Source organism: Plasmodium gonderi, assembly GCF_002157705.1.
Source record: "Plasmodium gonderi DNA, contig: Chr14, whole genome shotgun sequence".
Classification (NCBI taxonomy): Eukaryota; Apicomplexa; class Aconoidasida; order Haemosporida; family Plasmodiidae; genus Plasmodium; species Plasmodium gonderi.
Genome location: NW_021628939.1, coordinates 1129773 through 1154405, shown reverse-complemented (window position 1 = coordinate 1154405; position 24633 = coordinate 1129773). Strand labels below are relative to the sequence as shown.

Genomic DNA, 24633 nt, shown 5'->3' with positions numbered 1-24633 from the left:
TGATGATAACAAAAAAATATCTTGGGTATACCACATATACACATGTATGAATATATGCGTGCATATACATATGTACATATATATATGCATATATATACATTCGCATCCGCTCATGTGTGCATGGGCACTTCGACATGCTAATCTATTGTATATATAAATGTATAAAATTAAAAATTTCCTTTCAAAACAAATTTCTGCCCCAAATTTTTCACCCTTTTGTGGATACATATGAGCCTCAAAAATTCGTGAAACTTTTGATTGCATTTGATCCAATAAATTTCAACTGCAAAATAAAAGAGAAATAAAAATTTAGCAACTTGAGTTCTTTTAATTTTACACTTTTGAACGCTAAATTTAATTACCACTTTACCTCGAAAACTTTAATCACAGTTTCAAGCTTAACGTTAACTACTACTTTATATTTAATTTTTTCGGTTTGGTTTTTTTTTCTTTTCTCTCACTAATTTAAAATAAAATTGACACAATTGGTTTTCATTTTTAAAATTCCCCATGCCATACGTATTCCTGGTTATTTAATTGTCGAACATTTTAAGTCGCAGTTTTTGAGTTAATAAATCTGCGTACATCGAAAGGTAAGTCCTCATCATAAAAATGCAAATATGCAAATATGCCTATATATATATGAACATAAATGTAAATATGTAAATATACATACATTTATGCATAAATACATATACACATAAATACATTTATACATAAATAGATATATACATATATATATAATTACGTATGTACATAATTACATATAAAGCACATGGTTACACCTCAACACATGCTTGTATTGTACACACATTAAACGCCCCAAACGTGGCATTTTTATTGCACACTTGTAGTCGAATAAATAAGAGGAATAAAAGAACAAAAAAGAGATATACGAAGGGAAAAAAAAAAAAAAAAAAACCAAGATATCCAAAGCACAATGGCAATTATCCTACCAAAATTAAAATATGCACTTAATGCATTGTCACCACACATAAGTGAAGAAACACTAAATTTTCATTATAATAAGCACCATGCAGGATATGTAAATAAATTAAATGGCTTAATTAAAGACACACCTTATGGCACGAAATCGTTAATAGAAATTGTAAAGGAATCATCAGGGGCAATTTTTAACAATGCTGCTCAAATATGGAATCACAGTTTTTATTGGGACTCCATGGGACCTAATTGTGGAGGGGAACCTCATGGAGAAATTAAGGAAAAAATAATTGAAGATTTTGGATCATTTAACGATTTCAAAAATCAATTTTCAAATGTTTTATGTGGTCATTTTGGTTCAGGTTGGGGTTGGTTAGCTTTAAATAATAACAACAAATTAGTTATATTACAAACACATGATGCAGGTAACCCTATAAAGGATAAAACAGGTATTCCTATATTGACATGTGACATATGGGAACATGCATATTATATTGATTATCGTAATGATAGAGCATCATATGTTAAGGCATGGTGGAATTTGGTGAATTGGAATTTTGCAAATGAAAATTTAAAGAAAGCATTACAAAAATGATTTTTACCTATAAAAGGAAAAATAAAAGTTTTTAGAGACATATTATTACTGTAAATATTACTATGTTCAGTTTTGTATATTTAGCTTTTTTGTGTATATTATTTTTTTCTTACCATGTATTATTTTTTTTTTTTTTTTTTCATTTTTATCAAGTAACTTTTACTAATAAATCTTTTCACATTAAAGGAACGATTTTGAAAACAAATTTTAACGTGCTTTAAAAAAGGTTAATAAATGCATGTCCTTCCAAGGACGTGAAAAAAAGGAACATTACAATATGTCACAAATCGCCTCAAGCATGGGGGAAAAAGAAAAAAAAAAAAAGTCAGTTGTAAATTTATTTATATACGTTTGTGGATATGTCAGATCTATTCCTTCCTCTATTCAGGATTTTAGAATAGTTCTTCATTCGTCCACAGTGCTGAAGCAATAATGAAGATGATGGTATTATTGGGGAATTATTTTGTGTTCTAAATCCGGGTGCACATTTAAAGCTACTGATAAATAGGATGCGAAAATGTGCCATCCTACTTGTACTACTACTGCTACTTCTACTAGTACTACTTCTGCTTCTGCTTCTGTTACTCACTTTTTCGTGTCAATATGTATATTTCCTTTTTTCAGTAAAAATATAGCTAGTACACGGAAAGGAAAAGTGTCTTCTAACCAAGCGTTCGACTATGTGTTATGTTATATCCACATTTGCAAAAAAAAAGAAAAAAAGACCCCTTCATGGAACATTATTATTACTTATTAATCTATTTATTTATATATTTTTATTTTCACTCTAATATTTTTTTTCTTTTTTTCCAACAAGTACACATGAGACTGAAATAACGTTTTGAGGACATACGAATTACCTCCGTTTTATTTTAAAATTCTGTGGGATAAAAATGGGAGGGGCAATGTATTTCAAATTTTCATTTTTTTTCCTTTTCAAAATATCATTCGATCTTAAAAAGCTCATTTTATCACATTTTGTATTTCTTCTATACATTACATGGATGTTATTATTTATTCCTTTAAAAACATCATATGATAAATACATGGCAATATTATTGATAACATTTAAGTAAAAGGTATTTTTTTTTTTTTCATCCTTTTCTCCTGTAGACTTAATAGTGGTGACAAATTTTATGTTATTATTCTCTTTTATTAATTTCATTTCTATAATATAATTAGAATAATATTTGTACAATGGAACAAATATTAATGTGTGGATAGAACCATCCTTCGATTTTTGTATATGATATTTTAAAGGCAAATGTATCCAGTAGTGTTTTTTCAATTTTCCATGGAATATTAAAATTTGTTCTTCATGTTTTACTAGTTTGATGTAATTAAACAAAATTTCCACATTTTTAAACTCTTTGTGCTTCGAAAATTCATATATAAATGTTTTTCTTATTCTAGTAGGTATGAAATTTAAAAAATTTATTAAATTATTTACAACAGAAGTTACTACCATTTTGGTGTTCTCAGAAGTGGTGTCAAAAGTGTGTTCAAATATTTTATCTTCTTGAAATAGATACTTTTTAAATTTATAATTTTTCTTTATCTTTTTAATAATGCAATTCTTTACATAACTGTTTGATGGAACAAAAAATGAATAATGTGGATTCTTCTGAAAGGTAAGACCCGAATGGTATAGACAATTAAATGAGTACGCTGAAAGTAGTGATGTAGTTAAAATTTTCGTAATCTTCAATTTATTATTTAGTGTATATCCCCATATGTCCTTCGAGATTTTAATTAATTTCCCCAAGTAATCATCATCTTCATTAGGTAGTTTTATATGCAACTTTTTGGATCATCCTGCTTCAACACATAGGAAGGAAAAGTAAAACAGCATGCAAACAATTAAAATATAAGCCCTTTTCAAAGTCATTTTATATTTCAAAATCATTCTATACTTCCAAATTATTGAGTATTTCCAAATTATTGAGTACTTCCAAATTATTGAGTATTTCCAAATCATTCAATATTTCCAAATCATTCAATATTTCCAAATCATTCAATATTTCCAAATCATTTTATTTTTTGCCCTCCCGCTCCTGACGCGCCATATACGCAGGTAAAGAATATGTGTAGGTGTTGTGTGTAGCCACAAAAAATAAAAAAAAAAAAATATGAGCCTTCGTCCTCTAGCAACTCCTTTTTACTGTCCCTGTTTCCTTTCGTCTATATGATATGCATATGTAGGGGTATGCATATATATATGTTTGTACGTGTACATGTAAAAATGTATCACTATAATAACAAAATCGGGTGGGAAATTTTGTAGATTCGAAAGAAAAAAAAATATATATCCCTAATATATGTAAGACTACTTAGCAAGTTAAATCATTTCCTCCACTTCATTTTTGAAAATCTTTATGTTGTTCATACAAAGTTGGAAAAGTTGTTTAAAATTATTTATATTATGACTATTCATCTTATTTTTTTTTTTTTTTCCTCCATTTCGGTGCCTAATTTTTTCATTTTTTTTTTTTTTTTCTCAACTTGGGCAATGTATGAAAACGACGCTGTGTTGTGTTGTTTTACAAATTTATTCATTTCTCGCTTGGTTTTTCTTACGAGCATTTGGGTTAATGATTCTTCCATGCGTGGCTTATAAATAAGGATGTAATATCCGTGATATATGGATATGTGGTACATAGTTCCTTTTTTTTTTTCTCTTCTCTTCTGTTCTTTTTTTTTTTTTTTTTCGAAAGCATTATATACAATCAATGAGAATGTTGTAAGATTTTTGACACGACCAGTGTTACACTAGCTTACAGGGCGCAACACTATTGTGTGTGTAAATGCGCATGTATACATGTTGCACATATTTTATTTGTATATACATATATATATATATATATATTCCCCTTCTTTCTGTAATAACATTTTAAGAAATGGTACTGAACGCGCTTCTATGGTATATTCCTTTTAATTTTTTCAAGTTAAAGTGCATTCCCATTTTGATCTTATCCACCATTTCCCACATTTTATTATATGCATTTTTAATTTAGACTATGATATAAACATGTGGAATTTATGAAAAAGGATTAGATGCATATGGCTCTAATTGTATATTATCTGAATTAGCATAGCTCTGTTTATGATACTCATGCTTCTTATTCCTTTAGACTTTCCTGTTTGTGAATTTTTATTTTATATTTTATTTATTTTTTTTTTTTTTGTTGAAAATTTTTAAGGGGGTAAGGCAAAAATATATTTATGTATGTGAAAATTAAGTTCTGGTCCTCTGGTCTTCCTGTAACTGAACAAAAAGAGAGGTTTAAATTTTTATATGCAACAAGGGAAAGGAAATGGAAGAAGGTAATTTGACTAAATTTTAACTAAGAAAAAAACATGATGAAACTTTGAATAAAAAGATGAAAATATAGTATTTGTATTTGTATTTGTGTGTGTGTGTTAATGTATTTATCGACACACTGGAACACGTGTATCATACATTTAACAACTACACAATGGTCACGAAAATGAATCGTTTTCAGAGAAGCGAATTATTTACATATGGAGTTAAATACATAAGGACTGGTAAATTTAAAGAGCAAATAAATTTCAAAAAGATAAGAAGTGGAAAGAAGGAAGAATTAGAAAAAGAATTGGAAATAATTAGGAGTAACCAAATAAAATTTTTAGAATTGTTACATTTGGATAATCTAAAAACTCCTCAACCGAAGAAGTGGAATAAGAAGAAAATTGAACACGAAAATTTTTTTATCCAAAATGGTAAGAAAAAAGAAAAACAGACCTCAAATGATGCTATTAATATTGCTTCAAATTCAACACTCGATTCGAAGGAAATTTTAGGGCGTTATTCAAAATGGAAGAAACTAGAAAAGACCTCCTTAACAGAATCTTCTAATAATTGCAACAACACATTCGTGAAGAGACATCATAAGAATAATGCACTTTTTAAACAACTTAGATTGAAAAAAAACAAATTTAAAGATAATGAAACAGATAAGGCATTTCAGGAAAAGAAAACATATTGTACCAAGGGAAATAAAACCGAAATGAACTTAAATGAGTGTAGAAGTAGTGTAAACTATGAAAACTTTAAAGACAGTATTATAAGCAATATTGTTAAGAAGAAAAATGTGCCACAAAAAAAAAAAATTCATTTGAACAATTTTTCCATTACAAATAGTTACATAAATAAAAAGTATCATATATATGTGCGAAGGGATGGATTTGAAAATAATTATAAAATATCCGAAATGAAATCTATAGAATTTTTTGATGATCTGGGAAAGAAATATAACAACGGAAATGATTCCAACAAAATGCAAGCAACATCGAAGGAAAGTGAAATAGAAGACTCACATAACTTACAAACATCTTCTGTGATGTATGAAAATAAATACAAAATTATTAAAAAGATTTATAAAGCATCCATAAATCACGTCAGAGATGAAAATTTGTGGAAAAAATATGTTCAGAACACATTTATCATATCAGTGTATCTAGACGCAAGCGATATAGTAATTCTATTTTGGTGTTTTAGCAAAATTGGATACAGAGATAATAGATTAATAAATTTATTATGTTCTCTTGTGTTAAAAAAAATAAATGAGCTTAGCTGTTGTGCTTTAGCATTATTACTAAATAGTTTTAAAAAGTTAGAAATAAAAAAATATGATACTATGGAATTATTAACAAATCAGTTCTGTTTACATGTTTCTAAATGGACATCTCAAGATATAGCATTAGTTGCTAATTCATTGGCTTTTTTTTATATATATCACAAAACATTTTGGAAAAAATGTATATTAAAATTGCAGAATAATTACTATTTTTCGCATTCTTTACACTTATGTCTTATCATATCAGCATTTGCAAGATTAGATATTAGAGAAGGTAACATATTATTATCTTTATGCAAATCAACAAAAAAAATTGCAAAACATTTTAGTCCAAATAATTTAGCTCTTGTTATTCATTCATTTGCCAAGCTAAAATTTTCTCATCCAAAATTTTATAATTTCATGTATCAGTTTGTTCATAAATATTTAGATAATCAATTACTTATTGGGAAGTTAAACAAAATTACATCACAAAATAGTAATCCCAATATATGTGATAGCCAAATTGGTGAAACTAAAAAAAAGAATAGTGTATTAACTCAGCAAGAAGATATTAAAAGTTATAACTCAGAAATGGATGAAAATGGAAATTTTTACAAGAAAACTTCCCTTGATGAATATTTACACGATGAGGACAAGCTAACTTTGGACGAAATAACAAATATGTGTAATTCACACGAAGGGGTAGAAATGCAAATGGAGGAACATTCAACCGAGGCAATAAATGATGATACCTGTTATGTTAGTAAAAACAATAATAATCTTACAGATTCATCGTTAAGAGAGAATAAAAAAAATGAACACTTCGATTTGCAGTCCTTAGTATTGCTACTATTTTCATGCACGTGTCTAATTAGCTGCACAGAACAAATGATATTGAAACTTACTTATTTGATAATACCTCATAAGGACCATTTGGGAAATCACAAAGTGGAAAAATTGAAATATGTTAGTGAGTATATACAATATATCTTTCCACAAACATTTAAAAATTTCCCCAAAGAAATAAAAGATTTTTATTATCATATTGATACCTATGAAATTAAAAAAAAAAAAATTAATAAATACGGTGCACGATGGATTAATGAGTTATCAAGAATTCTAGCAAGAATAAATGTAAGTCATTTGAAGAATGTTTATATTAACCATATATGTGCTGATATAATGCTCCCAAACTCAAATGTTATTATTATGTGTTTAGGGCCATATAGCTATTATGTAAACTCTCTGGTAAGTACGTCCATTGCTGATTTGAAAAGAACAATTCTTGAAAAAAAAAATTATAAAGTTATTCCCTTAACATATCATGAATGGAACAAGCTAAATGATTACGAAGAAAAGATTCATTTTCTGTATTCTTTTGGCAGAAATGCAGCCAACTATTTGTTCGTAAATTCGAAAAAAAAATTTAGAGATACACATAAATTAGATAAAATGGAAACTCAGAATATTTCACCATCAATGGAGGAAGAGGATTCACAAAAAGGAGGGTTCGATGGAAGTGCACAACGTGATCAAAACAAAGGCGAAGAAACAATTGAGGAAGTAAAATTTTCCCAATTTGATAAGTTCCTTGATAATTACATAGAACAATGCAAAAATCCCCTAAATCACTCAAATAACATTTCGGATGAAGCTGCTGACTATGACGAAGATGATGAAGATGAAATTGCTGATTTTATAAAAAAAGGAATTAGTGGGGATGATCGAAATAAAGAAATTCGAGACAACAGCTACGACGATATAGCGGATATAAAGGAATTCCTGAAGGCTGAGAAAGCATGAAAGAGTAGCTAACGTTATAAGTTATTTACTATGCATGTGAAAATTTGCATACACACCCCTCATGTGTGTATGTAGATCCGCAAGTACCAGATTCAATCTAGCTCCAACTTGTCTTATATTAAATCGTTGGAGTTGAATATGCACACGCATTTTGCAAAAACTTTTGTGCAGTGTTCAACATTTCAGTTTTTGTACCAAAATTTTGTTACAGCATTACGTGCACTTGTGCATCTATTAGAAATGTTTTGATATATGTAAACACATGTGTAAGGTACAGTTTTAAACAAATAGGCATATTTTTATTTGTCTAATTTTTGTGGTTACACGTTATCATAATTCTCCTGGATGTAAAAAACCCCTCCTCACTTATTCTTATTAAGCATATTTTTCGGTTAATTTTAATCTTGATGTAAATTTTTATTTGTTCCACTAATTTATGTTTATGGAGAAATACTAAATATGGCAAATTTATGCGTTCAGAAGGATGCTTGAAAAAATGTAGCCTGCATCTCATTCAGAATATTACAGCCCCTATATATGTCCCCTCTCCCTCCCCCCCCTCTACATTTTTTTTTTTTTTTTTTTCCCGTAAAAACGTATTATCCATATTTAGGTTCAAATTAAATATATAAAATTAATTTGTATAATTTATATACATTGGCATATCTTCTCAAAACAAACGACCATATATATATGTATATATTTTACTTTTTTACTAAAAGAAATTTTTTTCTTTCAGTGACTCTTTTAAGTGTTCTATCATGTTGTATTACAGGTTATGTAGATCAGGAGGGTGAAAAAAAAAAAAAAAAAAAAAAAAAAAAATAAAAAAAAACGATAGTAAAACAAAAGGGGAATTCTAACCATATAGGGGTTATATATTCTACATATAAAATATCTATACCATGTAACAAAGACTACTTTTCTCTTTGCAATTATTTAATCCTTTTAGTTTGTTTTCCTAAACGTAATCGTTAAATAATCACAGGGATTTTTAATATATCTTTTTATATTTGCCTTTCCTTGTGTATATACTTGTCTGCGCATGCGTATGTATGCATATGCCGCTACGTGTGTATTTTTTTATGTGAACTTAACGGACATGTAAAATAGGTACACTATATTGCAGCATTATAAGTGCGTTAATGAAATTATTTATGGTACACATTATAATGTGGAAAAAGCAAAAAATTCTCTGTAGCAAGTAAAATTGTGCATAAATGTTTTCTTTATGAATATTTCACAAATGTTCTGTAATTCTATGGGACTTTTTTTTTTTTTTTCTTACATTGAATTTATTTAGCTCTAAAGATGTTGTTGGTAAGGAAAACAAAAAATAAGCGTGCACATTCGTGTGTTTTATATACCTACAAGCATTCTTATATATATTCAGATTCCTTGTAAAGAGTGAATAGACGAATACATGTATATTTCATGGAATAGGCTCATGTTCCTGTCACATAATTTAAAATCAAAAAATAAAAAAACAAAAACCTATGTTCCATTCACATAATTTCGTGGATATATAAGAATTCATTCAATACACTATTATATGTATTTTTGTATCCATTAAATGTTGTATATTCTTTATTTTCGCTTGTTTATAGCGCTTCCTTTTTTGTTTTCCCCTCATGGGATTGAAAATTGTTCGCGTGTGATCATTCAAAAGAGTTGCTAAAAAGATGTACTTTTAAATGCATAGGTAATATATAATGCATAAATAGGGTATGTAAATATACTCATACATGCATGCATACATACATAATGTACATTTATGTATTCACATAAACTCCGAGCTTAAAAGCATTTTGTCGATTTGAAAAGAAGAATATACATAATCTCCTTTTTTTTAATTTATTTTTACTCATGTTCCCCATGTTTTCATTTCCTTCAGTTTCCAGTATTACATATATACCTTATATATATATTACTACATTATTGTATATGCTGCCAATAAAACTTTTTTTTTTTTTTTTTTTTTTTTTTTCCCTAAGGATCTAAGATATTTAAAAAAAAAAAAAAAAATCATAAAAGGTGCATAGGAGTTTTTAAGCCATATACATTCATATGTATCCGAACGATGTGTTGATTCCCACGTTATTTATTTATAAAAAACTAAGACCTTTGGAGGAAAATGATACATGAGAAAGGACTGGAAGAATAAAGAAAAAAAGATTTAGGAAAGTACAAAAAGAAAAAAAAAAAAAAAAAAAAAAAAACTTCTGTTATTATATATACATAAATATAGTGCTAAATGTATAAAAAAAGATAAATAAGCATACGAGCATATATATGTTACATATGTTATGCACATATATATATTATACATATATTATCCATATGGTAGGTACATACATGTTTTAAATACTCACCATAGATTAACACATTTTACTTGTACATCACATATCCGTATTAAAATAAGGATTCACCAATCTCATTTGACAAGCCGGATTATATACACATATATATACAATACATATGTAATGTATATATATATGATGAGTTTTACATTACATGATAGGGGATTTTACATACTACATTTTCACACTCTAACGAGCGAATATTATATACACTTCATTTCATACATGCAAGAAAGCATGTACAATTTTTACAAAAATTTAATTGCACGAAAATTAATGTATTTATGTAAATAATATTTAAAATGGTGATATATTTCTGCATATATAAGTAAACACTTATACATATGCATATTTACATATACAACATTTATGTTTTTTTTTTTTTTTTTTTTTTTTTCATTTATGTGGAGCCTTTAAAAACTCAATTTAGTTAATAACAAAATAAAAATTCATGCACGACCATTAACACATGTATTATTCGGCTTCACTTTTATACATTACTACATTGTATGTATGTTTGTATGTTTGTATGTTTGTATGTTTGTATGTATGTATATATGTACATATGTACATATATGCATGTATATATATGCATACATGCATAGCCATTCTCCGTGCATATCAGCTATCATACTTGCATGTATGTATGGGTGAACGAAAGAATTTATTATACCTCTGTTCATCCATGATTTTACGCACGCCTATTCGTACGTGCTCCTTGGATGTGAACATTATTTCTCATTTTAAATTAAACATGGGTTACATTAAAAATAAATGAAGAAAAAAAAGAGAAAAAAGAAAAAAAAAAAAAAAAAAAAAAAAAAAAAAAAAAAAAAAAAAAAAAAAAAAAAAAAAAAAAAAAAAAAAAAAAAAAAAAAAAAAAAAAAAAAAAAAGGAAAAAAAAAAAAAAAAAAAAAAAAAAAGCAGTAAGAACAAGCATGTGAATTAGTAGAAGAGTAAGAATGTGAATAAAAACATGATTGAGAAAGGATAGTTTAGAAAGTACCAAAAAAAAAAAAAAAATAAAATAAAATAAAAGCTAATTCGAAATTTGGAATGAAACCGGGAGAAAACACAAGAAACGTGTCATATTTGTATCCATGTGTTAAGCGTTTTATGCATGTATCCATGTATTAAACGCTATATGCATGTATGTATATACAAGAAAATTTCAATCCACAAAGAATATCTATTTCATTACCGTCCGCTTTGTATTAAGGGAAACCCAAGTGAACTAATATATAGGCTTATGCTCAGGTGTATGATAATATCTACAAGGAAACATGAGCCTAAAAATACACCTTATGCGAACAGTCACATAGGATACAAAGGTAGTAGATACCTATGCACACGTATATACAATCCTATATACGTATGCATCCTTCCCCAATTGCACAAGGTACATACAGTTACACGAACAGGGGAAATTGCATATATATATATATATATATATATGTATATTTATGTGTGTGTATCCCTAATGCTTGCTTATGGTTTATTTGAAATAATTCCATTTTTTTCATTATTAAAAAATACGACATAATTCTTGTGGAGTGTGCTGCGTTGTGGTTCATAAATTACATTTTTATTTATCGTTTAAATATTCATGCATGAGGCTTTTTTCGCGACTGTGGCACCAGACCGTCCTTTTTTTTGTTTTATAAATTGTATCCTATAACAATTAGATAAAATTTATATGCAAAAAAATGGAAGGAACTAATATAGCTCAAGTTTTGTATGCAACAGTAGATCCAAATATAAATATTCGATCAGAAGCAGAAACTAAGTTGAAGCAGGCAAAAGAAACCAACTTTGTCCAATATATAAATCAATTATCTAATGAATTTTGTAAAAGTCAAAATGATCCTTACCTGAGACAAATTGCTGGGTTGCTAATTAAGAATGCTTTTGCTTCCAAGGATAATTATGAAAATGAAGAAAAAGCAAGAACTTGGATTAATTTTCCAGAAGAAATAAAAAATGAATTAAAAAATTCTTTATTACATTTATTAAGTCAACAAGGGGAAAAAGTAGTCATAGGGACAGCTTGTCAAATTATTTCCTTAATAGCAAAGATTGAATTATCACATAATAAATCATCTGAATTATTACACAAATTAGTAAATAATATCATTGAAAAAAATGCATATACGAAAAAGTCATCCACCGTATGTTTAGCATATTTAACAGAAGACATTGCTGATATTTGCAATGATAGCAAAACAAAATATGTATTTACACAACCAGATTTAGATTTAATATTAACAGCAATTATAAATTCTTTATGTGAACCGGGGGAAGAAGAATCAATACATTGCGCTAGCATGAAAGTATTATACAATTTAATGTCATTTATTGATCAGAATTTTAAAACACAAGTAGAAAGAGATATAATCATGAAAACTGTTATTGATGGGTGTAAAGATAGTGAAAGATCTACAGTACAAATAGCAGCATATGAATGTTTAATTAATATTGTTAGTTATTTTTATTCCTATTTAGATGCATATATGTATGCAATAGGTCCATTAACATGGGTAGCTATTGAATCGGATAACGAAAGAATAGCTATCAGTGCAATTGAATTTTGGAACACTGTATGTGAAGAAGAAACTTTTATAGATCAATATGAATTACAAGAAGGGAAAAAAAATCATAATATAGTTAAACAGGCAATGGTTTTTCTTTTGCCAAAAATATTTAATGCTATGATAACACAAGAAAGTGAAGATATTGATATTGATGCCTGGACTTTATCTATGGCATCAGCAACATTTTTAGCCCTAAGTGCACAATTATTGAAAAATGATATAGTAGAACCAGTTATATCATTTGTAGAAGAAAATTTTATTCATGAAGATTGGCGAAGGAGAGATGCAGCTGTATTAGCATATGGATCTATTATGGAAGGACCCGATACGGAAAAATTAAAACCGTTAGTAGAAGAATCTGTAGGTCAACTTTCTGAAGTTTTGAGAGATCCATCTGTTTCAGTACGTGATACTGCAGCATGGACAATAGGAAAGATAACAACATATCATTCCGAAATAATTTACAATGTGCTAGGGAATTACAATGATAGCAATTCATTGTATGGAATATTGTTAGAAAGACTAAATGATTACCCAAGAGTAGCAGCGAATGTTTGTTGGGTATTCAATCAATTGGCTGCTAATAAAAGAAGTTCATATAACAAAATAACAAATACTTGCACAACTGAATTAGATGATTCTTTTTGTGTATTATGTAAAAAATTAATAGATGTTACTTCTAGAGAAGATGCAGACACAAGAAATTTAAGAGAAGCTGCTTTTAATGCACTTAATGTAGTTATAGACAACGTATCAGATAACTGTCTTAAATATATGATAGAATTATTATCACACATGATGTATTTGTTAACCAACACTTATCTCAACCCACTAACAGAAGAAGTTAAGTCTTTGCAAGGTTATTATTGTGGCACTATGCAATTTATTATTAATAGACTAGGAAATCAATGTAAACCCTTTTTGAAACCAATTTATTTAAGCATATTTAGATTATTTGAAATCAGAACAGATATATGTGAAGATGCTCTACTAGCATGTAGTGCAATAATAAATGTAATGGGAGAAGATTTCAGGGAACATTTAAAAACTTTTCTAAATGTTATATTTAAAGGATTAAGAAATGTGTCAGAAACATCTACTTGTAAAATATGTATAGAAATGATATCAGATATATGTATCCCGTGGACATTTGAATTTGAAAAAGAAATGGAATTAATATTAGAATGTTTATGGGATGCGCTAAAAACCTTTGGAGTACACGATTCGATAAAAATTAGTATCCTAACAGTGTTAGGTGACATAGCTACAGCATTAAATAGAAGTTTTTCAAGATATTTAAATTTTTTCGCTAATATTTTAGCAGAAACATCGAAAATTACTATCAGTTCAGGACCACCAGAAAGTGATGATTGGGTTAATTATGTTTTTGAATTAAGAGATGCTATATTATTAACATATAGTAATATTATTTATGCATTAATTGATGGAAACGAAATTGTCAAATTAAAAGTTTATATACCAAATATACTAGACCTCATTGAAATAATTTTAATAAAAGAAATTAATCATTTTAATGCTCAAAATTTTCAAAATGCTGTATCCTTGTTGGGAGATTTAGTTCATGCTTATGGTTATGAATTAATTGAAAATTCAAAATTAACTGATTTAATTATATCAGTTTATGGAAAAATAGATATTTTATCAAGTCAAGGAGATGAGAAATGTGAATCCTGCGTTTTGAAAATTAAGTGGCTCAAGAGAATATGCAATGCAAGGCTGAGTCAGAAGTGAGACCCTTCCCCTTCCACCCAGCTCTGCAAATATATGATGGGTATATATATATATATGTATATATTTTTATGTGGTCTGTTCTGTTTATTCTAATCTCTAACGGATTTAAGTGTCAATCAAGATGTGTTCATACCATATGCAATACAAGTGTGTGTCATATGTGTATACATCACCACACTTACATCTATTCTTGGCAGGCATATAATATTTCAATCTCAATCAAGTAAGAAATAAAATCCAAGGAGAATTCAATCAAATTGAAGTCTATTCATAAACAAAGATATCCACATATATATTATGTCATTCTAAATCAAGATATCTACATGTACGACATTGTATCTTGAAATTTATTTAACCCTCCTCACCATATGTTTTCCAAATTTTTTATATATATGCCTATATTTGTTTCACATCTTCGTCTAATCTTCGCGCACGCACTTTCTCTCCCCATTTTCTCAACTTCTTTTTTTTCCCAGCTTTTTTTTTTTTTTTTTTTTTTTATTTAAACCTTATTCTATAATTTGCTTCTACTCGAGCGCGTAGCTGCACAACTTCGTAACTACGCAACTGCGTGACTGTTCATGTTCTTATCATTTAACACCACGGAGTGTCTTCTTTTTTTTTTTTTTTTTTTTTTTTTTTTTTTTTTTTTAACCTTCTTCTATAATTTTCTTCTACTCGAGCGCGTAGCTGCACAACTTCGTAACTCCGCAACTGCGTGACTGTTCATGTTCTTTTCATTTAACACCACGGAGTTTTTTTTTTTTTTTTTTTTTTTTTTTTTTTTTTTTTTTCATTTCTCCTCCTCACCCCCCTCCCATATCTCAAAACCCTCACTTTTCTCCCGTCCGCCTGATGCCCTTCTTGTATCATTTTCCTCCATTTTTTTAACTTCTTAATATTATAACCTCTAATTTTATAACTGCTTAACTTCTGAACTTCCGCCTTTTCTTTTTCCATAATTTTTCACAGCACTCTAACTTTTCCGTATTTCAAGCTTCTGAAAGCACAAACATTTACATATTTCAATCTATTCGTCTGTTCAACAAACTCATAATGTCAACCTATCTTACCATTTCGACTTATCTTGTCATTTCAACCTATCTCGCCATTTCAACCTATCTCGCCATTTCAACCTATCTCGCCATTTCAACCTATCTCGCCATTTCAACCTATCTCGCCATTTCAACCTATCTCGCCATTTCAACCTATCTCGCCATTTCAACCTATCTCGCCATTTCAACCTATCTCGCCATTTAAACCTATCTCGCCATTTCAACTCATCTTAATCATCCCAGCTTCCCGAAATTTCTCCCTTCCCTTTGCCCTGTGTGCATTGTTCTTACTTTCAGTATATGATTAATTATCCTAATTTTTTTTTACAAATATCTTGTGTATTCTATCCCCCACCAGAACTAATAATATTGTTCTCTCTCTTTTCTCTTCCGACGATGTGTTCTTCTCATTAATTCTATTAATGTGTAAAGTGTTTCATATGAAATAAAAAGTGTCAGCACACATTTTGGCTTTATCTGCATAATTAATGTATCAATTTTATTTCTCTCAGCACTCCCAATTTTATGCACTACTTGCATTTCCTTTCATGGCTCTTAATGCATTGCAACTTTTCATATTCACTCTTTCCCGCGCCCAAAGCGAAGAATTCTCATAACAGCAGTTTATGTTTTCGCACACATGCATGTATGTATATATATATATATATACACATGCTACCCCATTTTAACATAATTAAACTTTTTATTTTACAGTTTTCTTACAATTTAAAATTATATAAATATGTACGTACATATAAATATATAGATAGATATATATGTTGTGTATATATTGAGAAACTTTTTATTTCTTTTTTATCACAGACTTTTTGAAAGGTAACTGTGTTTTTACACATTTCTGCTATCGTAAATATTGACATATATATATATATATATGTATTTTTTTTCTTTATCAGCTCATTGAAGGTGTTCCTTTTATTTATAATTTCTTTCCTATTTTCAATTACCACTTGGTAGTGTGTTTTTTCTAATGTGAGTATAAGGATATACTTCAATTTATTTCTCTCTAGATATTAAGAGTGACTTGTTGAACAAGCCCAAATTATGTTCTCTCAGGAAAAGTGAACCTTATTCTCTAAAATTGTGTGAACATTGTCACCATATAATAAGTCCGTATCACGCGTAGCTTCTCGCTTCTAATTTCCACTTTTAACTTCTACCCTTTTGCTTTTTTTTTTTTTTTTTTTTTTTTTTTTCTATATTTACATAACTATTAAAATTATAGACTTGCATTTATAAAGTGAGGGATATGTGAGACCCTTCTTTCTGCCCTAATTTATACACACAATACACGAACCAAAAAAAAAAAGGAATCTCTTGCAACACGTGCTTATTATAATATACATGAATATATTTGAATGTATATAATGAGAGTTATAGAAATATAGATATCGTTGAATTCATTTTAATTGTACTTGCTTTTTATTAACTACGTCTGATAATGGGACTAATAAAAAAAAAATACAAACGAGTTGTCATGCGATGAGAAATGAAATCACTGTTCACTGACTATAAAACATACAGGTGTAAAACTAATATATTAATGCTTTTTATTTTATATTTTTTTTTTTTTTTTGCAAAAAAGATAAATTTTTGTTCTGTGCCATTATTTAAGGAGCTAATTCATTCTAGTTGTACTAAAAGCAATGAAGAAGAAGAAGAAAAAAAAAAAAAAAAAAAAAAAAAAAAAAACACACACATACGCATATATACACATGTATTATATATATACACATAATATGTATGGCACTTGATGAAGTTGCAACGGGCAACGCCATTGTAATTATGCAAATAATTGTGCCTTTTTTCTCATCATTTTATTAAATTGTAATTCGAGAAATAAAAAGGATAATAACACAAAGTTTTGTAGGAAAATATATTTTAGTAAAATTTTTTTTTTTTTTTTTTTTTTTTTTTTTAAAAAACAACAATTGTGGAAAGTCGTGTTTACTGAAAAGTGGTTTATGTAGATAATATTTTTGGGTCATCTATTTCGAAATAAATAAAATAAGGGCCAGAACAAAACGGAGCGCAGGTGTAATCACCTCAGAGGGAGAAGTAGAAAAATCAGAAAAAACTATGCGACAGAGGCATAAGTAAAATAATTATATCACAATCGAGAAAATAACTTCTTCCCCACACCCATCACCTTTGTCATAAGTTATTCTTAAACATGTAATAAGGGGGGTGGGAAGGAAATTAAGCAAAATAAAATCTACATATATGTGTATATATATATATATATATAGATGTATATCTACATGTAAGTAACCAAATAGCAAACAAATTAGATCACCAGATGACGAAGCAAATGAAAGTTAGGAAAACGTTTGTACTAATCATTGGAGGCGGTCCTACGGGTATCACAACAGGGATATATTTTCAGAAGCATAAAATACCACACATACTAATTGAGAAAGATAAACACATCGAAAAGGTGCCCAGGGCTCATTATTATAATAATCAAACTATGGAAGCATGGAGGAGTATTTTTCATTTAGATAAATGTTTTCTTAACGAAACAGAAGATGTAAATTTATGGAAATCCTTTCAATATTGTTTAAGTATCATGAAGGATAAAACAATATGTAAGTATGACAATTTTATGAACAAGTACATGTATAAAAATACATATTATGAGGACATAAGTCCATCCAAAGTTATCCACTTATCTCAGTATAAAGTTTTAGGTATTCTATATTCCTATTACTTGAATAAAATAAAACATGATCATATTAAAAAGCGGGAATTTTTAAAAAACATAAGGCTAAAGCTCTCAACCCATCGAATTTTGAAATATATTCACAGAAACAGCGAATTGCACCAAGTGCAAAATGGGGCAGAAGGCATAGATCAAGTAGCAGAAATAGAAGTAGACAGAGAAGCAGGTGCAGAAGCAGATGGAGAAGCAGATGGAGAAGAGCTTTTTAAAAAATATTTTGCATATGATCAATCTGAATTCCTAATAGGTTACGAATTTGTAGATTTCTGGAACAGCAGGGAGCTGACAAATTCCTGCTTTTTCAAGGATGAGAATGGGAAGATGGATATATGGAAATCTGAAGGGGAAAAATATTCCCCACAAGAAAAAAGTACTTATGGGGGAATCAGTTATGATAGCGTAGATTATTGTGGCCAGGAAAATATCACTAATATGACGAATGCTGTGGGAGATGAATTCACAGACTATGCAAGAAGTGCAATGGGAGAGAGGTACAGAGATGACCCCATCAATGCTGTGATAACTCAGATTAGAAACGTGCACAGTAAGGAAGAAGAAATAATTCTTAGCAATTACGTCTTTGTTTGTGAAGGGGGAAAAAGTTGCATAAAAAAGAACTTACAGATAAATGACGAAAACAAGAAAGATTACATGAAATTTATAAATATCCATTTTCAATCTACACGATTAAGCAATTTAATAAGGTACAACCCATCCATGCTATACTTCATATTTAATGAATATCTTGGAGTATTAGTGTGTCATAGTTACAAATATGGAGATTTCGTTTTACACATTCCTTACATTACAAATAAGGAAGTTGAAATATACAGTGACAAATGTAAATGCGTAGAAATTATAAACAAGTTGATTGATTTCCCATTGCCGGATATGTCTATACATAATGTTTATAAGTGGACTATGCATAGTTCTATTGCCTCTACATTTATCGACAAGAAGACAAAAAGAATTGTTTTATTGGGAGATTCAGCACATAAATTACCTCCTTCTGGAGGCTTTGGCTTAAATCTAGGGGTTGGTGATGCCATAAATATAATGTGGAAAACTATCCGAATTTATAATTTAAAGAAAAAAAAATTTCTTGAAAATATGCAAGAATTGAAAAAAATGAGCAATAGTGCTTATAACACATCTGATTATAAATCTTCCCTCATAATTGAAATAAAAAAATTAAATTATTTTTACAACATGTTGAGCATTTCTGAAAAAAAAAAAATAGAGAATTACATTGAATCTTATAACATTGAGAGAAAATTGGTAGCTAATTTCACCATATATCATGCAGTCCAAAATTATGAAAAAGGAAATAACATACCATGTCTTATAGGATATAATTACAATTTTTTTGTAAAATTTATTACTCTATTTAATCTCAGTTGTGTTCAGAATTCTCTTCTGTTTTATTATTTATCAGCAAATGTTAAATATATTTTAAAATTTTTTAATAACCTTCCTTATATTTTTGAATGCAATCAAAAGAGAGCACAAAAATTTATTCAAAATAATCGGGAAAATATTCTATCTTTGTTATACCCAGGTGTGGATTTTTGCTATTCATATATAAATACCATGTGTCATATTGGGATGGAGGAAAATCAACAATCCCATATTTTGGCCAATCAAAAGCATAAGCACCAATCTGATTATGGTGGGAAAAATGAAATCCCACACCTTGCAAATATTAAAAAGGAAGAAGAAGAAGATAATATTCATGTAGAAGGAGAAAAAACAAAAGTCGAAGATATTCAGAATATCATGAGAGAAACGAAAAAGAGGGAAACGTATAATTACAAGCTAGATAAGCATCATAAAAGTAGCAGAGAAGGAGTGGATTTATTGAATTACTGGAGTGAAAATAGACAAAATGAAGAAAAGATCGAAAATAAGAATGGTAATTATGAAGGAAACAATAATGTAGACCACATAAATGAAAAGTATTACATGCATCCAAAGTACAACATTTTTGAAAAACAGAATGAAAAAATTGCTAGATTAAAAATTTGTAAAAATATATATGAATACCAAATGAGTAACATAAATGGAGCAAAAATTCCACATTTTAATCTTTATACATTTGATGAAAAAGATATTTATAAAATATCAACTATTGATTTACCTATACTTAATAACCCATCTCTATCAATTTTAATTATTCTATTTAATAATACAATCCTAAATGATATTGTCGCTTTTATGATTGAACAAAATATTCCAAGGGATAAATTTTCCTTCTGTATATGGGACACAGATGTTATAATATACAAAAATAAGGAAAATCAATCCATTGATATTTTAAATCAAAGTGATGCTACACTAATACATCAATCTAACAACATTGATAATAGTATACGTATAAATGATTATGTCCTGTTTAAAAAGAGCAAACATTATTTTATAGGAAATGCTGCAAATATAAAACGTATACATATGGATGTAAAAAATTATAACATTACTTATGTATTTACTTCAAAAATAATACAGGATATGTTTTTAGATATTCTTTCACTAAAATCAGATAAATCATTTGTAATTTTAAGACCCGATAGGCATATTATAGCGCATGGACAAAACAACTGGAAGGACAATATAAGGGATATAAATAAAGTGTACATTTAATTTTGTGATGATCCAGTTCGATGCCATGCAGCGTACATGTCCTATTTTCCAGAAGATGCCCACTGTACTGCGCCCTCTTTGTTTATGTGTTCACGTGATTATTTTTTTTTAACTCCATATTTGTTTAGTTTTTTTCATTTGTTTGTTTTATTTGTTTGTTTCATTTGCTTGTTTCATTTGCTTGTTTCATTTGCTTGTTTCATTTATCTCTTTCATTTGTTTTATTTTTTTTTTTTTTTTCTTCTTCTGCGCTTCCACATGGCAATTTGGAGTTATTTGAAATGATTGGCCATTAAAGAATTGGCGGGTTTTTATTTCATCCATTTCCACGCGTTCATTTGGCATTATATATGTACGAATATACATTTACATGCATTTGCAAATATATGTGCACATTTAATCAAATACTGCGTCCGTAGTTCAATGAATATGCATTTTTATTTTACTCATTAGTGGAAGAGCACAACGTTTATTTATACATTCCTGTATGCAAGCTTGTAAGCATTGCTTTTATTTAACATCCATCTAGTCCACTACACACTATGCCATTTCACACCACATGGTGTTAATCATTTTGAACCTGATCAATTAATTCCCGTGGTCATGTTCAGTAGGAGCATGTAGATTTATTCTAAAGTATCAACGAATCATTCAACTTTAATCTCATATAGAAAAAAAAAAAATAATAATAATAATAATAAAATAAACACTACTTAATTTTAAAAATCCACATATATCATTTCCATCCTTCTAAATGTGTACATATAATATTTAATTTTTGGAAGCACTAAATTTATATGCACATATGTACACACTTATTCTGAATGAATCATGTTGTTTATGCGGTTAAAATTTTGTCACACGACAGAAGAAAACAGACGGAGAATATTCTCTAAACTGTTGTGCTATATTAATGATTTGTTTTGTTTCCATTTTTCTTTATTCCTTGGATAAAACAAACTAAAGAAGTACGCCTATACATAATTTTTTTTTTTTTTTTTTTGTTAAAACAATGGATTTATGTAAATAAGGGGAGAAAAGTATGACGTAAAATTTAGTTAATGTGTTAAAACTGAAAAGCGCAGAAATGTGCAGACAAAAATACATACATTAGATTTAAAATGGTGTAAAATGAAATGAAAAAAAAAAATGTCCTAAACTATAAAAAGTATGAGGTGGAAGATTTTATATATACATAAGCGGGATTAATTTTTTAATATGCCCAGAAATGTGCAAGGTGTGGATAACAGCAGTTCTTTTTTTTTTTTTTTTTTATACATATAAATAGATATATACAAACTTGAATATGTGCAAAATAAACTGATATAGTGAACATTTATTATGATTTTTTTTTTTTTTTTTTTTTTTTTGTAAATTCATCAGCTGTTTACGCATTAGACAAAAATTAAAAAGATAAATGTATATATGTACATATATATACAAGTTTGTCCCTTTTGTAGAAGTATGTAAAAACTGAAAATTTTTAAAGAGCAATTTCACAAGGTTATTTTTTCAGTGTGCATAGATATACTTGAGTATATTCAGCTGATATGAGATGTCTTATATTTTGTTAATGAAAGCTAGTATATATGCCCATGAAAGTTGCAATTAATGTATGGGCCTTCTAAAACTGGATATCTTATGAATTTTTTTTTTTTTTTTTTAAAGTACAACACGTAGAGATGCATTTGTACATGGTCCTATATACCTATTAAGCATATAAAATTGTAGCGGGGCAAATTGCACTACTTCTGAGTCTCTGTTTTCAAATTTGAGCACTTAAGATGAGCATATGTTTCGCAGTTTGATATATTCGATGGATAATCGGTCTGGACCGTTGTATGCAAAATTTTATATTTATTTTGACAAAGCAAAGTAGCGTTGTTTAAAACTGTGTGAGAGAAATTTTTGTGTGCAACTATATGACAGGCTAGGGCCGGTTTTCCAATTGACAAGGACCAAACATGTAAATCATGAACATCTATAACACCAGGTATTTTCAACAGATCGTTTTTTATATCGATTAAATTAATGCTCACAGGTGTTCCTTCCATTAATACGTTTAAAATTTCTTTAATTACAGATATGGTCGTGGAAAAAACAATGAAGCAAAAAATAATTGAACAAATGGGATCAGTAATTGAGTACTTGGGGTTATACCAGATAATAAGAGATGCAATCATTACTCCTATATTTTGCAATAGGTCACTAATGGCATGAAGGTACGCCGTTTTTAAGCTGATGCTGTTTAATACATCGGAACCGTTGTCTCTACTATGCTTTCGCCTATGGTTGTGTGAGTGGCCGTGTGAGTGATCGTGTGAGTGTCTGTGGGAGTGATCATGCTTCACGCAAGTTCTATGTTCATCTGTGAGATGATCCCCTACTTCAAGGGAAGTACCTTCTAGGGATTGATTACCATTCGAATCGTACATGGCATTTTCTTCTCTTTCCTGATTTGATAGCGTACATGAATTATTACAGTCTGTGTTTCGATCCTCGTGCAAGCTGCTATGCGAATTTTTTTTTTTTTTTTTTTTTTTACTCATATCATTTGTTCCATTGCTTTTATGTACATAATCATTAATTCCTACTTTAAAATTATCATCATCATTATCAACATCTTCTTCATTATTCGGTTGAAAATGGCTTGTTGATGAGTTCAATATTGTTTGGTGCACGTTTTGTGTGTATTTTCCTCCTGTCATTGTTCCCGTCATGTTGGGTGTTGATCCTCCACCTCCCCCTTCATCACCAGTTCCTCCTGCAGCCCTTGAATCCCCTTGATGATGATTATATTTATTAATTTTATTAACATTTTCATAATAATCAAAAGCAACATAGCTACACGAACTTGTATTGATTTTTCCAATAGAAATATTGTTATTATTATATGCCACTGCATGCGCTGAAGCACCATCCTGATCATCATCTACTAAAACAATGTCACTATTTATGTTTTTGTATTTTCCATTTTTTGAAACGTTGTTAGTATCATTTCCCCATATTCCCAAATGATTAGTATGTTCACTGGAACCATCACTGTGGCTACATTTTCGTTGTCCAATAAATTCAAACCCATGTGAATGAACTTTAAGTACGAATGCAATGAATATATTTGCTAATGTGCTTACAAAAGCAGTAACAAACATAATATATCCATCAACAGTTTGGACTTCAAATAATCTGAACACAGCACTATACAAAATATAGGCAGATAAGGCCCAAATAAAAAAGATAGAAAATAATGCTCCTATTATTTCAGCCCTGTGATATCCAAAAGACATATCCACATTTCCCTCAAAAGTGGAAACATAAATGGAAAATAAATTTAAGGCAAATGATAATAAATCGCAAAATAGATGAGATGCATCAGTCATTAATGATAACGAATTGGATATTATAGCAGCTATTATTTCGATTATCATAAATATTATACATATAATACTTGCAATAATTAATTTCTTTGTTGCCTTCTTTTGAGATCTATCATACAAATGAGACATTCTATCAATGAAGTTCATATTTATTCCATTTTCTAATAAAGAAGCATCCATTTTTATTTTATAATTTCATAT

At 28.7% G+C, this 24633-nt stretch overlaps 6 protein-coding genes across 6 annotated transcripts; 4 read left to right on the top strand and 2 right to left on the bottom strand.

The window, feature by feature from the left end:
• Window positions 1-940: 940 nt before the first annotated feature.
• Window positions 941-1537, top strand: PGO_142470 (superoxide dismutase [Fe]; the record flags this gene model as incomplete). The annotated part of the gene is made up of 1 exon (XM_028690238.1): window positions 941-1537. One exon carries the CDS (start codon window positions 941-943, stop codon window positions 1535-1537), a length of 597 nt encoding a protein of 198 aa, XP_028546039.1.
• Window positions 1538-2393: 856 nt separating this feature from the next.
• On the bottom strand, window positions 2394-3425 carry PGO_142460 (selenoprotein; the record flags this gene model as incomplete). Its single annotated transcript, XM_028690237.1, has 1 exon — window positions 2394-3425. One exon carries the CDS (start codon window positions 3423-3425, stop codon window positions 2394-2396), a length of 1032 nt encoding a protein of 343 aa, XP_028546038.1.
• Window positions 3426-5025: 1600 nt separating this feature from the next.
• PGO_142450 (hypothetical protein, conserved) lies at window positions 5026-7920 on the top strand (the record flags this gene model as incomplete). Its single annotated transcript, XM_028690236.1, has 1 exon — window positions 5026-7920. One exon carries the CDS (start codon window positions 5026-5028, stop codon window positions 7918-7920), a length of 2895 nt encoding a protein of 964 aa, XP_028546037.1.
• A 4066-nt stretch (window positions 7921-11986) lies between these two features.
• On the top strand, window positions 11987-14623 carry PGO_142440 (importin-beta 2; the record flags this gene model as incomplete). Its single annotated transcript, XM_028690235.1, has 1 exon — window positions 11987-14623. One exon carries the CDS (start codon window positions 11987-11989, stop codon window positions 14621-14623), a length of 2637 nt encoding a protein of 878 aa, XP_028546036.1.
• Window positions 14624-18007: 3384 nt separating this feature from the next.
• On the top strand, window positions 18008-21055 carry PGO_142430 (FAD-dependent monooxygenase; the record flags this gene model as incomplete). Its single annotated transcript, XM_028690234.1, has 1 exon — window positions 18008-21055. One exon carries the CDS (start codon window positions 18008-18010, stop codon window positions 21053-21055), a length of 3048 nt encoding a protein of 1015 aa, XP_028546035.1.
• A 1745-nt stretch (window positions 21056-22800) lies between these two features.
• On the bottom strand, window positions 22801-24612 carry PGO_142420 (cation diffusion facilitator transporter domain containing protein; the record flags this gene model as incomplete). Its single annotated transcript, XM_028690233.1, has 1 exon — window positions 22801-24612. One exon carries the CDS (start codon window positions 24610-24612, stop codon window positions 22801-22803), a length of 1812 nt encoding a protein of 603 aa, XP_028546034.1.
• Window positions 24613-24633: the final 21 nt, after the last annotated feature.